The sequence below is a fragment of the Salvelinus fontinalis genome, chromosome 1 (assembly GCF_029448725.1).
Source record: "Salvelinus fontinalis isolate EN_2023a chromosome 1, ASM2944872v1, whole genome shotgun sequence".
NCBI lineage: Eukaryota > Metazoa > Chordata > Actinopteri > Salmoniformes > Salmonidae > Salvelinus > Salvelinus fontinalis.
This window is the reverse complement of record NC_074665.1, coordinates 100,413,635-100,430,690: the sequence shown is the minus strand read 5'-3', so window position 1 is coordinate 100,430,690 and position 17,056 is coordinate 100,413,635. Positions and strand designations below refer to the sequence as shown.

Below are 17,056 nucleotides of genomic sequence, written 5' to 3'. Positions count from 1 at the left end.
TTGGGATCCATTGCACCACAATTCTCTACCAATATGTCATCGAACCACATCCTCTCTACCCATATGTCATCTAACCACATCCTCTCTACCCATATGTCATCTAACCACATCCTCTCTACCCATATGTCATCTAACAACATCCTCTCTACCCATATGTCATCTAACCACATCCTCTCTAACCATATGTCATCTGACCACATCCTCTCTACCCATATGTCATCTAACCACATCCTCTCTACCCATATGTCATCAAACCACATCCTCTCTACCCATATGTCATCCGACCACATCCAAACATCATTCTCACATGATTCAGCAGGCATTAAGGCATGAATTGCCTTGCTATAGTGTAAACAGTAGCAGGGCATGGTATTCACAATCTTATTTATATTATAGACATGTTAGCTCTGTTCCAATATCCACACTAACATACCACATAGAATTCATGTCAGTATATTGCTCATACTAAGTAGTATGCTAGTGAACATGTTAAAGAGAAATGGATCTTAAGCACGTACAAAACCCTAACATATTGTACAAATGCACATAATAAAGTGTAACATATCATACGAATTGGGTATCACTGTACACAATAGTGCACAACTTTATGGGACCCGTATTGACTCGTGAGTGCATCTTACCCCCCTGTATATATCCTCGTTATTGTTATGTCATTATCATGTGTTACTTTTCTATATTTTTTGGTATATCTTTTTTTTTACTTTAGTTTATTTTGTAAATATTTTCGTAACTATTTCTTGAACTGTATTGTTGGTTAAGGGCTTGCAAGTAACCATTTCACGGTACTGTTGTATTCGGCGCATGTGACAAAAAAATTGTGATTTGATTTGATAATGAAATATTGAACTAAAGATAAGACTTAAGCATAGTAAATCAATGTGTTTTTAACATGGCACAGTTACTCAGGGATCATTTCATGTCTCAATCAAGGCTCAAAGTAATGAAACACTAGACGCTGTCATGTCATGATATGTAAGGATGGACTTCAGATACAGCAGTTATCATATCATATAGACTGATATGTTAATTAAACGTTTATTTTTTACTTCCTATCTGATCATTTTGACTCTGGTGGTATGGAGATTGAGAAGAAGGTCTCATGTCTTTCAAATGCAGTACATCATCTACATGATTCTATATGTGGATTTATCTCTGTCCCAACACTCCTTTACAATAAGCTATTTCAACTATTTAGGGTGCCATGAGAATAAACCAATCACTATCCTGCTCCATAAACAGCAGCAACCACAACAAAATGCAGGCTGATGAGACAGGGAAGCAGAGTCACATTTAACCTCAAGGTATTTTTATTCCACTTTCCTCTGGGCACATATACCCTTTTTTATTTTATTATACCCTTCCATTTCCCCTGTCCCCTCCCCACTTCATTCCCCTCCCCTCTTTCCACCCCTCCCCATTTCCCTCCCTTCTTCCTTCCACTCTTCCCTCCCCTCTTCCCTCCCCGCTTCCTTCCCCTCCCCGCTTCCTTCCCCATTTCCCTCCCCATTTCCTTTCCCCGCTTCCCTCCCCTCTTCCTTCCCCTCTTCCCTCCCCTCCCCCTTCCCTTTTCCTTCCCCTCCCCTCATCCCACCCCCCTTTTCCTTTCCCTCTTCTTTCCCCTCTTCCCCTCTTCCCTCCCCACTTTTCCTTTCCCTCTTCCCTCCCCTCTTCCTTCTCCTCTTCCTCTTCCTTCTCCTCCGCACTTCCTTACCCTCTTCCCTTCCCTCCCCCTTCCCTCCCCCTTCCCCTCTTCCCTTCCTTCCCCTCTTCCCTCCCCTTTTCCTTCCCCTCTTCCCTTCCCCTCTTCCCTTCCTTCCCCTCTTCCCTCCCCTCTTCCTTCCCCTCTTCCCTCCCCTCTTCCTTCTCCTCTTCCTCTTCCTTCTCCTCCGCACTTCCTTACCCTCTTCCCTTCCCTCCCCCTTCCCTCCCCCTTCCCCTCTTCCCTTCCCTCCCCCTTCCCCTCTTCCCTTCCCTCCCCCTTCCCTTCCCCTTCCCCTCTTTCCCCTTCCCCTTCCCCTCTTCCCCCTACCCCCTTCCCCTCTTCCCTTCCCTCCCCCTTCCCTTCCCCTTCCCCTCTTCCCTCCCCTCCCCCTTCCCCTCTTCCCTCCCCTTTTCCTTCCCCTCTTCCCTCCCCACTTCCTTCCCCTCTTCCATTCCCTCCCCCTTCCCCTCTTCCCTCCCCTTTTCCTTCCCCTCTTCCCTCCCCTCTTCCTTCCCCTCTTCCCTCCCCTTTTCCTTCCCCTCTTCCCTCCCCACTTCCTTCCCCTCTTCCATTCCCTCCCCCTTCCCCTCTTCCCTCCCCTTTTCCTTCCCCTCTTCCCTCCCCACTTCCTTCCCCTCTTCCCTCCCCACTTCCTTCCCCTCTTCCCTCCCCTCTTCCCTTCCCTCCCCCTTCCCTTCCCCTTCCCCTCTTCCCTCCCCTCTTCCTTCCCCTCTTCCCTCCCCTTTTCCTTCCCCTCTTCCCTCCCCACTTCCTTCCCCTCTTCCCTCCCCACTTCCTTCCCCTCTTCCATTCCCTCCCCCTTCCCCTCTTCCCTCCCCTTTTCCTTCCCCTCTTCCCTCCCCACTTCCTTCCCCTCTTCCCTCCCCTCTTCCCTTCCCTCCCCCTTCCCTTCCCCTTCCCCTCTTCCCTCCCCTTTTCCTTCCCCTCTTCCCTCCCCTCTTCCCTTCCCTCCCCCTTCCCTTCCCCTTCCCCTCTTCCCTCCCCTTTTCCTTCCCCTCTTCCCTCCCCACTTCCTTCCCCTCTTCCCTCCCCTCTTCCCTTCCCTCCCCCTTCCCTTCCCCTTCCCCTCTTCCCTCCCCTTTTCCTTCCCCTCTTCCCTCCCCTTTTCCTTCCCCTCTTCCCTCCCCTTTTCCTTCCCCTCTTCCCTCCCCACTTCCTTCCCCTCTTCCCTTCCCTCCCCTTCCCCTTCCCCTCTTCCCTCCCCACTTCCTTCCCCTCTTCCCTTCCCTCCCCCTTCCCCTCTTCCCTCCCCTTTTCCTTCCCCTCTTCCCTCCCCACTTCCTTCCCCTCTTCCCTTCCCTCCCCTTCCCCTTCCCCTCTTCCCTCCCCACTTCCTTCCCCTCTTCCCTCCCCTTCCCCTTCCCCTCTTCCCTCCCCTCTTCCTTCCCCTCTTCCCTCCCCACTTCCTTCCCCTCTTCCCTCCCCTTCCCCTTCCCCTCTTCCCTCCCCTCTTCCTTCCCCTCTTCCCTCCCCACTTCCTTCCCCTCTTCCCTCCCCACTTCCTTCCCCTCTTCCCTCCCCTCTTCCCTTCCCTCCCCTCTTCCCTCCCCTTTTCCTTCCCCTCTTCCCTCCCCTCTTCCCTCCCCTTTTCCTTCCCCTCTTCCCTTCCCTTCCCTCCCCTTCCCCTTCCCCTCTTCCCTCCCCACTTCCTTCCCCTCTTCCCTTCCCTCCCCCTTCCCCTCTTCCCTCCCCTTTTCCTTCCCCTCTTCCCTCCCCACTTCCTTCCCCTCTTCCCTTCCCTCCCCTTCCCCTTCCCCTCTTCCCTCCCCACTTCCTTCCCCTCTTCCCTCCCCTTCCCCTTCCCCTCTTCCCTCCCCTCTTCCTTCCCCTCTTCCCTCCCCACTTCCTTCCCCTCTTCCCTCCCCACTTCCTTCCCCTCTTCCCTTCCCTCCCCTTCCCCTTCCCCTCTTCCCTCCCCACTTCCTTCCCCTCTTCCCTCCCCTTCCCCTTCCCCTCTTCCCTCCCCTTCCCCTTCCCCTCTTCCCTCCCCTCTTCCTTCCCCTCTTCCCTCCCCACTTCCTTCCCCTCTTCCCTCCCCTCTTCCCTTCCCTCCCCTCTTCCCTCCCCACTTCCTTCCCCTCTTCCCTCCCCTCTTCCCTTCCCTCCCCTCTTCCCTCCCCTTTTCCTTCCCCTCTTCCCTCCCCTCTTCCCTCCCCTCTTCCCTTCCCTCCCCTCTTCCCTCCCCTCTTCCCTTCCTTCCCCTCTTCCCTCCCCTCTTCCCTTCCCTCCCCTCTTCCCTCCCCTTTTCCTTCCCCTCTTCCCTCCCCTCTTCCCTTCCCTCCCCCTTCCCTTCCCCTTCCCCTCTTCCCTCCCCTCTTCCTTCCCCTCTTCCTTCAGCCTCTCCCCTCTTCAGACACCTTGTGCGTATTGGAGTCGGACAGCCAGCCTGCTCTGGACTGGAGCCTGAGCCATCACTGAGCCGAGCCGTGAGGATCCACTGGGAGATTTTCAAAGCTAATTCAGCCCCTTTTCCAAACAACAGGGGAGATGAGATAATTACCTGATTCTGGGATAACTATGTGCAGCTGGAGGGTACTCTGTCCACAGATGTGCTTCCCCTTCCTCCCTCTTTCATTCCATCCCCCCCTCTCTGGTGCCTACTGATACCCCCTCGTCGAGGGGAGGGAGGGAAGGATGGAGAGAGGGAGGGAGGTCTAGGAAGCAATCAACCCTGATTTGTTAAACCTGTCATTTGCAGGCTGGCTGTGTGGCGTTTGGTGGCTGTGGCACAACTATCGGGGTGAGAGAGAAGAGAGGGAGCGAGAGAGAGACCCGGGGCTACCTAAGTCCTTCCTCCAGAGCCGGCGTGGATAGAGAGAGATGGAGGATGTGGAGGGAGGACATGGAGGAGGGAGGGAGGTGGTTAATTTAGGATCGCTCTGCCAGAGAAAGAGGACTGCCTGGCCTCTAGCCAGAGGACACCAGGCCCCTCAGACAGACAGAGTCCTTGAGAAGCATTACAAATGGCATCCTATTCCCAATTTAGTGCACTACTTTTGTCAAAAGTACTGGACTATGTAGGGAATAGAGTTCCGTTTGGGACACACACCTTCAGAAGCCATGCAGCCCCAGCCTCTGGGGATTTCTATTAAACATATTGAAATTTGTCTTCGACGGGAAGTTCTATTAAAACGTTAAAACGTTATAATGAAGCAGGCTGGTGGACAGGTGGGTGAAGCAGTGGTGTTGGGGATGGATAGAGGGAAGGAGGGAGGGATGGAGGCCCATCCTTGTCCCAGTGGTGGCTCTATCTCTGGATCAGACAGAGATGGAGGCTGTGGTCATCAGCCCATCACTAAAGATTTGCTTTAGTCGAGGTGAAGCTTGGAGACCTGTTTTCTCCTCTTCCCTCCCTCTGTCTCTATACTGGTTATGCCAGCTCTCCCTCTCCCCTCCCTCTTTCTCTATACTGGTTACGCCAGCTCTCCCTCCCCCTGTCTCTATACTGGTTACGCCAGCTCTCCCTCCCCCTGTCTCTATACTGGTTATGCCAGCTCTCCCTCTCCCCTCCCTCTGTCTCTATACTGGTTATGCCAGCTCTCCCTCTCCCCTCCCTCTGTCTCTACACTGGTTATGCCAGCTCTCCCTCTCCCCTCCCTCTGTCTCTACACTGGTTATGCCAGCTCTCCATCTTCCCTCCCTCTGTCTCTACACTGGTTATGCCAGCTCTCCCTCATTCCCTCCCTCTGTCTCTATACTGGTTATGCCAGCTCTCCCTCATTCCCTCTCTCTATCTCTACACTGGTTATGCCAGCTCTCCCTCATTCCCTCCCTCTGTCTCTACACTGGTTATGCCAGCTCTCCCTTTCCCTCCCTCTGTCTCTATACTGGTTACACCAGCTCTCCCTCTTCCCGCCCTCTGTCTCTACACTGGTTACGCCAGCTCTCCCTCTCCCTCCCTCTGTCTCTAATCAGAAACTGTGGATTGATGGCAGCATTCACGCAAAACTGAAACCGCTAACCACTGCATTTAATCATGGCAAGGCTCCTGGAAACATGACCGAATACAAACAGTGTAGTTATTCCCTCCGCAAGGCAATCAAACAAGCTGAGCGTCAGTATAGAGACAAAGTGGAGACGCAATTCAACAGATTCAGACACGAGACATATGTGGCAGGGTCTACAGTCAATCACGGATTACAAATAGAAAACCAGCCCCGTCGCAGACATCGACGTCTTGCACCCAGACAAACTAAACAACTTCTCTGCGCGCTTTGAGGACAACGCAGTACCACCGACACGGCCCGCTACCATAGACTGCGGGCTCTCCTTCTGGCCGACATGAGTAAAACATTTAAACGTGTTAAACCTCGCAATGCTGCCGGCCCAGACGGCATCCGTAGCCGCGTCCTCAGAACATGCGCAGACCAGCTGGCTGGTGTGTTAACGGACATATTCAATCAATCCCTATCCCAGTCTGGTGTGTTACGGACATATTCAATCAATCCCTATCCCAGTCTGCTGTTCCCACATGCTTCAAGATGGCCACCATTGTTCCTGTTCCCAAGAAAGCTAAGGTAACTGAGCTAAACGACTACCGCCCCGTAGCACTCACTTCTGTCATCATGAAGTGCTTTGAGAGACTAGTCAAGGATCATATCACCTCCACCTCCACCCTACCTGACACCCTAGAGCCACTCCAATTTGCTTACCTCCCCAATAGGTCCACAGACGACGCAATCACACTGCACACTGCCCTAACCCATCTGGACAAGAGGAATACCTATGTAAGAATGTTGAATGCTGAGCTGTAGTCAATGAACAACACCATAGTACCCTCCAAACTCATTATTAAGCTTGAGACCCTGGGTCTCGACCCCGCCCTGTGCCACTGGGTCCTGGACTTTCTGACGGGCCGCCCCCCAGGTGGTGAAGGTAGGAAACAACATCTCCACCCCGCTGATCCTCAACACTGGGGCCCCACAAGAGTGCGTTCTCAGCCCTCTCCTGTACTTCTTGTTCACCAATGATTGCGTGGCCATGCACACTTCCAACTCAATAATCAAGTTTACAGACGCCACTACAGTGGTAGGCCTGATTACCAACAACGACGAGACAGCCAACAGGGAGGAGGTGAGGGCCCTCGGAGTGTGGTGTCAGGAAAATAACCTCACACTCAACGTCAACAAAACAAAGGAGATGATTGTGGACTTCAGGGAACAGCAGAGGGGGCACCCCCCTATCCACATCAACGGGACAGCAGTGGAGAAGGTGGAAAGTTTTAAGTTCCTCAGCGTACACATCACGGATAAACTGAAATGGTCCACCCACACAGACAGCGTGGTGAAGAAGGCGCAACAGCACCTCTTCAACCTCAGGAGGCTGAAGAAATGTGTCTTGTCACCTATAACCCTCACAAACTTTTACAGATGCACAATCGAGAGCATCCTGTCGGGCTGTATCACCTCTTGGCATGGCAACTGAACTGCTCTCAACCGCAATGCTCTCCAGAGGGTGGTGCGGTGTGCCCAACGCATGACCAGGGGCACACTGCCTGCCCTCCAGGACACCTACAGCACCCGTTGTCACAGGAAGGCCAAAAAGATAATCAAGGACAACAACCACCCGAGCCACTGCCTGTTAACCTCACTTTCATCCAGAAGGCGAGGTCAGTACAGGTGCATCAAAGTTGGGACCGAGAGACAGAAAAACAGCTTCTATCTCAAGGCCATCAAACTGTTAAACAGCCATCACTAACATAGAGAGGCTGCTGCCAACATACAGACTCAAACCACTGGCCACTTTAATAAATGGATTTAATAAAGGTATCACTAGTCACTTTAAATAATTCCACTTTAATAATGTTTACATACCCTACATTACTCATCTCATATGTATGTATGTATATACAGTATTTTATACCATCTATTGTATCCTGCCTATGCCGCACGGCCATAGCGCATCCATATATTCATATTTACATATTCTTATTCCATCCCCTTACATTGTGTGTGTATAACATAATCATTGTGAATTTGTTAAATTACTTGTTAGATATTACTGCATTGTCGCAACTAGAAGCACAAACATTTTGCTCCACTCGCATTAACATCCGCTAATGATGTGTATGTGACCAATACAATTAGATTTGATTTGATTATGCCAGATCTCCCTCTTCCCTTCTCTCTCTACCCCGATTATTCCAGCCCTCTCTCTATCTCTACACTGGTTATGCCAGCCCTCCCTCTACCTCTACACTGGTTATGCCAGCCCTCCCTCTCTCTATCTCTACACTGGTTATGCCAGCCCTCACTCTCTCTACACTGGTTATGACAGCCCTCCCTCTATCTCTACATTGGTTATGCCAGCCCTCCCTCTCTCTATCTCTACACTGGTTATGCCAGCTCTCCCTCTATCTCTACACTGGTTATGACAGCCCTCTCTCTATCTCTACACTGGTTATGCCAGCCCTCCCTCTCTCTATCTCTACACTGGTTATGCCAGCCCTCCCTCTCTCTATCTCTACACTGGTTATGCCAGCTCTCCCTCTATCTCTACACTGGTTATGACAGCCCTCTCTCTATCTCTACACTGGTTATGCCAGCCCTCCCTCCCTCTATCTCTACACTGGTTATGACAGCCCTCTCTCTATCTCTACACTGGTTATGCCAGCCCTCCCTCTCTCTATCTCTACACTGGTTATGCCAGCCCTCCCTCTCTCTATCTCTACACTGGTTATGCCAGCCCTCCCTCCCTCTGTCTCTACACTGGTTATGCCAGCTCTCCCTCCCCCCTCGCTCTGTCTCTACACTGGTTATGCCAGCTCTCCCTCTCCCCTCGCTCTGTCTCTACACTGGTTATGCCAGCTCTCCCTCTCCCCTCGCTCTGTCTCTACACTGGTTATGCCAGCTCTCCCTCTCCCCTCGCTCTGTCTCTATACTGGTTATGCCAGCTCTCCCTCTCCCCTCGCTCTGTCTCTACACTGGTTATGCCAGCTCTCCCTCTCCCCTCGCTCTGTCTCTACACTGGTTATGCCAGCTTTCTATCTTGCCAGGGTCTGTTAAGGGCTGCTGCCAGGGCGTAATGATGGATTTGTGCTGCTGTTGCATTTTCAAGTGATGCTAGTTTTTATTCAATTGAAAAACAGACATGACAGATTAATACACTTAAAATGAAGAATTGGCAAGGGATCAAGTCACAGCCAGCAGCCCTTAGCCTTAAATGAGAAATATTTTGAAGCTGCAGGGCCACTTTTATTACTTTAGAGCACTGATCAGTTTATCATTTTGAAACTGCCTAACTCTTGTCATTCACTGGATATATTGTATTTTGACACCCCAAAACAACTTAGGAACATATTGGACATGTCTATCAGTACAAATTCACATCTCAAGCTAGTTCTATGAGACTTATGATGTTGTATTTACCATGTCATTACAAGTTTGGAAACCATTTTGGTGCTTCTTTAGGCCTACAGGTATAATGCTTTGTTACAACTTGTTTAACCATGTACCAGCCTCTATGGAGTAGGCTTATGTTTCCATTAAAGGCCCAGTGCAGTCAAAAACTGCATTTTTCTGTGTTTTATATACATTTCCACACTATGAGGTTGGAATAAGACTGTGAAATTGTGAAAATTATGATAACGCCCTTTTAGTGTAAGAGTTGTTTGAAAAAAATCGCCTGAAATTTCAGCCTGCTTTGGTGGGATGGAGTTTTGGCCTGCCTGGTGACATCACCAAGCGTAAATTAGTTAATAGACCAACAAGAAAGAAAGTTCCAAACCTCTCTGCCTATAACAGCTGGTTTTCAGTGTCCCCTCCCCACTCAGGCCACTCCCAGGCAGTCCTAGCAAAATTATTGCTTGAGAAATTGCTCTTTGATAAGAATTTGAAATGAAAACAAATCACAGTAAGGTACTTAATTGTTACCAAGAAATGATTTGATATCGAGATGAAAACGGCTACATTGGACCTTTAAGAGGTGGTTTCAAAGACATAGATAAAGCCTAGTCCTGATTCTCCATTCAAAGCACTTCTTGGTCCAGGACTAGGTTTATTCTGTACAGGGGAAAGCGGCCCAACATCTCTAAGAAAGTAAACCCACCTGACGTAGACGATGTATGGATTGCCGTCGTCAACACGGATGGATGTATTGATCCTTCTGATCCCTTCCTCTCGGTTACAGGAGAAGACATACTGAAACACAGTATAGAGAAGAAACAGTCTACATGGTGCATCAGAACAGGGTGATGATAATAGTCTGCTACATCAGAACAGGGTGATGATAATAGTCTGCTACATGGTACATCAGAACAGGGTGATGATAATAGTCTGCTACATCAGAACAGGGTGATGACAATAGTCTGCTACATCAGAACAGGGTGATGATAATAGTCTGCTACATGGTACATCAGAACAGGGTGATGATAATAGTCTGCTACATCAGAACAGGGTGATGATAATAGTCTGCTACATGGTGCATCAGAACAGGGTGATGATAATAGTCTGCTACATGGTGCATCAGAACAGGGTGATGATAATAGTCTGCTACATCAGAACAGGGTGATGATAATAGTCTGCTACATGGTACATCAGAACAGGGTGATGATAATAGTCTGCTACATGGTGCATCAGAACAGGGTGATGATATAGTCTGCTACATGGTGCATCAGAACAGGGTGATGATAATAGTCTGCTACATGGTGCATCAGAACAGGGTGATGATAATAGTCTGCTACATCAGAACAGGGTGATGATAATAGTCTGCTACATGGTGCATCAGAACAGGGTGATGATAATAGTCTGCTACATCAGAACAGGGTGATGATAATAGTCTGCTACATGGTGCATCAGAACAGGGTGATGATAATAGTCTGCTACATCAGAACAGGGTGATGATAATAGTCTGCTACATGGTGCATCAGAACAGGGTGATGATAATAGTCTGCTACATCAGAACAGGGTGATGATAATAGTCTGCTACATGGTGCATCAGAACAGGGTGATGATAATAGTCTGCTACATCAGAACAGGGTGATGATAATAGTCTGCTACATAGTGCATCAATTGTTTGGGAAAAAACATAGCACAAAGCACTATGGTCCACAAAACATGCACAGTTCTAGGCTGTATCAGCCGATATAGGCAGTAGAGTACAGGAAACAACAACGAAACAGAAAATAATCAAAGACTTCATAGAGACTAGAAACATAGAGGTTGTGTCCCAAACATAACCCTATGTAGTCTGTTGACCAGAGCCCATAGGGCATCCCATAGCAGATATAGAGAATAGGGTGCCGTTTGGGACATAACCTTTATCTTTCAAGTTTCAAGTTGATGAGTCATATGGGCCCTGGTCAACAGTAGTACACACAATAGGGAATAGAGTGCCATTTGGGACAAAACCTTTATTTTTCAAGTTGTTGAGTCTCATGAGCCCTGGTCAACAGAAGTGCACTATATAGGGAATAGGGTGCCATTTGGTACTCAGACAGCCTCACCTGTAGCATTCCCTCCTGGATGAAGAGTTTCATGAAAAAGAAGCCCCTGGTCACTGCTCCTTGGTCCACGTACAGGATGGTTCCCTGGACCTCCTGGGTCTGAAACCTCACAGTGATGTTGTTGTTGGCACCAAGGTCTATGCCCTCAAACTCCAAGTAGGAATTACCAGAGTACTGGACGTAGCTGGAGTCTGGAGAGGGGAAAAGGGGGAGAGAGACGGGGAGATGAAGGGCAACTTAGAAAAGTGTCATATTTCATAAATCTTTCAACACCCTCACAGTACAGAGCACTGAGAAATTGGCTATTGTGTCAAATGTATTAATCTATAGAAGTGATGATTTTATCTCCTATATATTGTCTGTATCTTACTGATGATTTTTTCTCCTGAATATTGTCTGTATTTTATGGGGAGGCAGGTAGCCTAGCGGTTAGACGGTTGGGCCAGTAACTGAAAGGTTGCTAGATCGAATCCCCGAGCTGACAAGGTAAAAATATGCCGTTCTGCCCCTGAACAAAGCAGTTAACCATGTTCCTAGGCTGGCATTGTAAATAAGAATTTGTTCTTAACTGACTTCCCTAGTTAATATAAATAAATTAAACAGTTGAAGTTGAAAGTTTACCTTAGCCAAATACATTTAAACTCAGTTTTTCACAATTCCTGACATTTAATCCTAGTAAGAATTCCCTGTCTTAGGTCAGTTAGGATCCCCACTTCCTTTTAAGAATGTGAAATGTCAGAATAATAGTAGAGCAAATGATTTATTTCAGCTTTTATTTCTTTCATCACCTTCAGAAGTGGGTCAGAAGTCTACATACACTCAATTAGTATTTGGTAGCATTGCCTTGAAATTGTTTAACTTGGGTCAAACGTTTCGGGTAGCCTCCAACAAGCTTCCCACAATAAGTTGGGTGAATTTTGCCCATTCCTCCTGACAGAGCTGGTGTAACTGAGTAAGGTTTGTAGGCATACTTGCTCACACATGCTTTTTCAGTTCTGCCCACACATTTTCTATAAGATTGAGGTCAGGGCTTTGTGATGGCCACTCCAATACCTTGAATTTGTTGTCCTTAAGCAACTTTGGAAGTATGCTTGGGGTCATTGTCCATTTGGATGACCCATTTGCGACCAAGCTTTAACTTCCTGACTGATCTTGAGATGTTGCTTCAATATATCCACATAATTTTCCTCCCTCATGATGCCATCTATTTTGTGAAGTGCACCAGTCCCTCCTGCAGCAAAGCACCCCACAACATGATGCTGCCACGCCCGTGCTTCACAGCTTGCAAGCCTCCCCATTTTTCCTCCAAACATCAGAACAGAGGACCTTTCTCCAAATAGTACAATATTTGTCCCCATGTTCAGTTGCAAACCGTAGTCTGGCTTTTTTATGGCGGTTTTGGAGCAGTGGTTTCTTCCTTGTTGAGCGACCTTTCAGGTTGTGTTGATATAGGACTCGTTTTAATGTGGATATAGATACTTTGTACCTGTTTCCTCCAGCATCTTCACATGGTCCATTGCTGTTGTTCTGGGATTGATTTGCACTTTTCGCACCAAAGTACGTTCATCTCTAGGAGACACAACGCGTCTCCTTCCTGAGCAGTATGACGGCTGCGTGGTCCCATGGTGTTTATACTTCCGTACTATTGTTTGTACAGATGAACGCGTTACCTTTAGGCGTTTGGAAATGGCTCCCAAGGATGAACCAGACTTGTGGAGGTCTACAATTTCTTTCTGAGGTCTTGGCTATTTATTTTAATTTTCCCATGATGTCAAGCAAAGAGGCATTGAGTTTGAAGGTAGGCCTTGAAATACATCCACAGGTACACCTCCAATTGACTCAAATGATGTCAGTTACCCTATCGGAAGCTTCTAAAGCCATGACATCATTTTCTGGAATTTTCCAAGCTGTTTAAAGGCACAGTCAATTTAGTGAACTTCTGAACCACTGGAATTGTGATACAGTGAATTATAAGTGAAATAATCTGTCTGTAAACAATTATTGGAAAAATGACATGTGTTATGCACAAAGTAGATGTCCTATCCGACTTGCCAAAACTATAGTTTGTTGACAAGAAATTTGTGGAGTGGTTGAAAAATGAGTTTTACTGACTCCAACCTAAGTGAATGTAAACTTCTGACTTCAACTGTATATGAAAACTGTCTGTTTGGTATGCCACTATTCAGCTGCGTTTCAACACGTCATCCCTATTGAGTTTGTCAGTCTATGAAGCAACGCCAGGGGGTCTGCAAATTTAATTCTAGAGGGGCAAAATGATAAAAAAAAGGAGCCTTCAACTGAGTGTGTGATAAGTTACAACGGCAGCCTTGAAATGTAATTACGCTCCATAGAGAGTTCTAGGATGGCTCCCAAATGGCACGCCCTTCTGTATATAGTGCACCGCATTTGATCAAAAGTAGTGCACTATATAGGGAATAGGGTACCATTTGGGACGGAGCCATAGTGTTCTTCATAGAAATATGAAATATGGATCTGAACAGAAATAATGTATCAAAGGCTTCTGATTGTGATTGCCCCTCCTACAGCGTGTCAGGGGAGGCAGGGAGCTGTGTTTCTTTGGTTTTCTTGAGAGTTCATCACTGGTATAACATGAATAACAAAATATATAGGCCCCTTACAAATCTCCTTACATGAGTCAGTTGTGTGTTATCTTGTGGTGCCAATACATAGACTCTATGGCACCTGTTACTGAATGCATATTTTGGAGGCTCATTATTAAGTCTTTATCTCACTTCAAAACTCACTCAGACTCAATGCATAACACAGTAATCGTGGTTGGAGTTTTAACTGTACAATAGTTACATCAACATTGGCTGCCACTACCTACTGTGAAACATCATATGGAACGGATTACTTAGTCCCAGAATGCAGAGGAATTCATTAACATTTTATTTATCGTCCAGGGTAAAGATCTTTTCCTCAAAGCTAAGATGTAAAATGTCTGCAGGAGTCACGGATCAATTCAAGCCCTCTCGCTGTTTAATGCTGTCAGACATCCCAGTCTACCCTCTTTCAAAGCCATGTCTCCCTCTAACTGCAAGTCCTTTATGAATATTAGGGCCTGTAATTGTCCAGCACTGAACACTGATTAAAAGGAAAGAGGAATTCCTCACAGCTGGAAACACAAGCCATCACAATTCTATATCAACTACGTATGCGTCCCAAATGTCACCCCACTGCCTATATAGTGCACTACTTTTGACCAATGCCCCATTGGAATATAGGGAATAGGGTGCCATTTGGGATGCACACTAGGAGTTATGAAATGTGGCCCTACCCTGCCTATAATGAGGTAGGGACGAGGGTGGACCGTAGCCGTGGTGTGTCTTGTATTTGTCTCTAATTGGCAGGGTATATGGAAATATTAGCTTTATTCATCGCAGGTGACAAAGTGATCATTGTTTTTTAATGCTTTTCTCAGTGGAGGTGTGGAACGGAGATGGGCTTTTCCTATCTAAACATGCGTACACTACAAGAAAACCGTACGGTAATCAAACTGGGGTAGAAAATGATGAACAACAAGTGCAAACATGGACATGGTTATTGTCTGAATATTTACTAAAGCAGATAGACGCAAGCAAGAACACTCAACACAAAGGATATGTAGCTCTTCTAATTCACTTAGGAGACTGACTTTCCACAAGCCAGACTGTACAGTACAGTACGAAGACAATGGCTAAGGACATACAGATGGTAACTGAGAGAGATTGATTAGTCTGCAATCACCAGAGCAGAATTAAAAGCAGGGTGGAGTTACTGGAAAGAAAAGGATGATATGAGAAACCCCTGTGCTGGTGCTCTCCAGTGGGTAAACACTATAGGGCCACGGAGACTTAGTAGAAGCTGCTCTTAGAAAAATGTTTTCTGTTGACTGGCAGAAAAACTTAAAGCATGATGGGAATTAATTTTTCCATCAATGCACTCTTGAAGAATTATGATATGTTTAGAAACGTATTTATGAGGAAGGAATGTTGACAGATTTCATAAGAGGGAAAACATTTCTGCTGCATGAGCCTAAATACTGTGGCCTTTAGAAACACATAAACCAATAATAAAATCACACATTAACAGCATAGACCCTTTTAGCTCTGTGAATGAAAAAATATATTGTCCTGCGATTGTTAAAAGCCCTCACACCTCTTCCATTTATGGGTTGTAAAAGGGGTAAATAGGATTGCTTTGCTACAAGCCGTGAAGCATGTAAATGACACAATATACTGAAGGTAGAGAGGCGGAGAAAAGAGAAGAAGCCTGGCTGAAAGGAATTTAATCATACACCTTTATTACATGGCTCATTGTATAGCATGATATTCTGCTTTATATCATCCGTGTCAGTAAGGCAATTATGGGACATTTCAGGAAGGCTTGTTCTAATGCCTGGAAGTTTATTGAGGGTAGTGACGCAGACTGTTTTAAGAGACTGACTCAGACGCCAGCAATTTGGGGCAGAGAGAGCATTAGAGAATCTCATCATGCTTTATGTACTGTATTTCTCGTTTGAGACAAACGTTGCTATTTGTTGACAAAAATAGCCCCAACCCGTCTGAAAAACCCTGTTAAAATCATAAGCGCTCCCTAATACACCTGTATTGTAGTTCTTCTTCTATTTCTTCTTTTCACTGTTAAATAGCGACACATCAGAAATCAGACAGGTCACTGTTAAATGGCGACATATCAGAAATCAGACAGGTCACTGTTAAATAGCGACACATCAGAAATCAGACAGGTCACTGTTAAATGGCGACACATCAGAAATCAGAAAGGTCACTGTTAAATGGCTACACCCCAGAAATCAGACAGCCAGATCACTGTTAAATGGCTACACCCCAGAAATCAGCCAGATCACTGTTAAATAGCTACACCTAGAAATCAGACAGATCACTGTTAAATGGCTACACATCAGAAATCAGACAGATCACTGTTAAATGGCTACACCCCAGAAATCAGCCAGATCACTGTTAAATGGCTACACATCAGAAATCAGCCAGATCACTGTTAAATGGCTACACATCAGAAATGAGACAGATCACTGTTAAATGGCTACACATCAGAAATCAGCCAGATCACTGTTAAATGGCTACACATCAGAAATCAGCCGGATCACTGTTAAATGGCTACACATCAGAAATCAGACAGCCAGATCACTGTTAAATGACTACACATCAGAAATCAGCCAGATAGATCACTGTTAAATGGCTACACATCAGAAATCAGACAGCCAGATCACTGTTAAATGGCGACACCTCAGAAATCAGCCAGCCAGATCACTGTTAAATGGCGACACATCAGAAATCAGACAGGTCACTGTTAAATGACTACACCTCAGAGATCAGCCAGCCAGATCACTGTTAAATGGCGACACATCAGAAATCAGACAGGTCACTGTTAAATGGCTACATCTCAGAGATCAGCCTCTTTTAGGTTGTTGTCGTGATTTTTCGAGCTGCTAGAAGCGAGACCTCTATCATATCAGTTAGACTTTGAGTCCCAATAGACCAGCCTGTTTGATCTGACGGAGGGTGGCCTCCAGGGTAGATGGGCTAACCTTAACACCCCCTCCATCTGACCCTCCTTCTATCTGGACAGTAATAGGACCAATACCCTGAGGGGAAAGAAAAGACAGAGAATTATCAGGGAGAGAGAGATAATTATCAGGAAGAGATAGAGACTTATCAGGTAGAAAGAGAGAGGGATAATTATCAGGGAGAGAGAGAGAGATAATTATCAGGAAGAAAGAGAGAGGGATAATTATCAGGAAGCGAGAGAGGGAGAAAGAGAGAATTATCATTGAGAGAGAGAGAGAAAGAGAGAATTATCAGGGAGAGAGAAAGAGAATTGACTGTGATCTG

General features: G+C 46.8%; 1 protein-coding gene across 1 annotated transcript in view; it reads right to left on the bottom strand.

The window, feature by feature from the left end:
- LOC129862304 (protein eyes shut homolog) overlaps positions 1-17,056 on the bottom strand; it is a 344,128-nt gene that overhangs the window by 199,697 nt on the left and 127,375 nt on the right. The window contains exons 13-14 of the mRNA XM_055933847.1: positions 11,187-11,377; positions 9,791-9,882 (exon numbers count right to left, since the gene is read on the bottom strand). Coding sequence (XP_055789822.1) covers positions 9,791-9,882; positions 11,187-11,377 — 283 coding nt within the window. The remainder of the gene's footprint in view (positions 1-9,790; positions 9,883-11,186; positions 11,378-17,056) is intronic.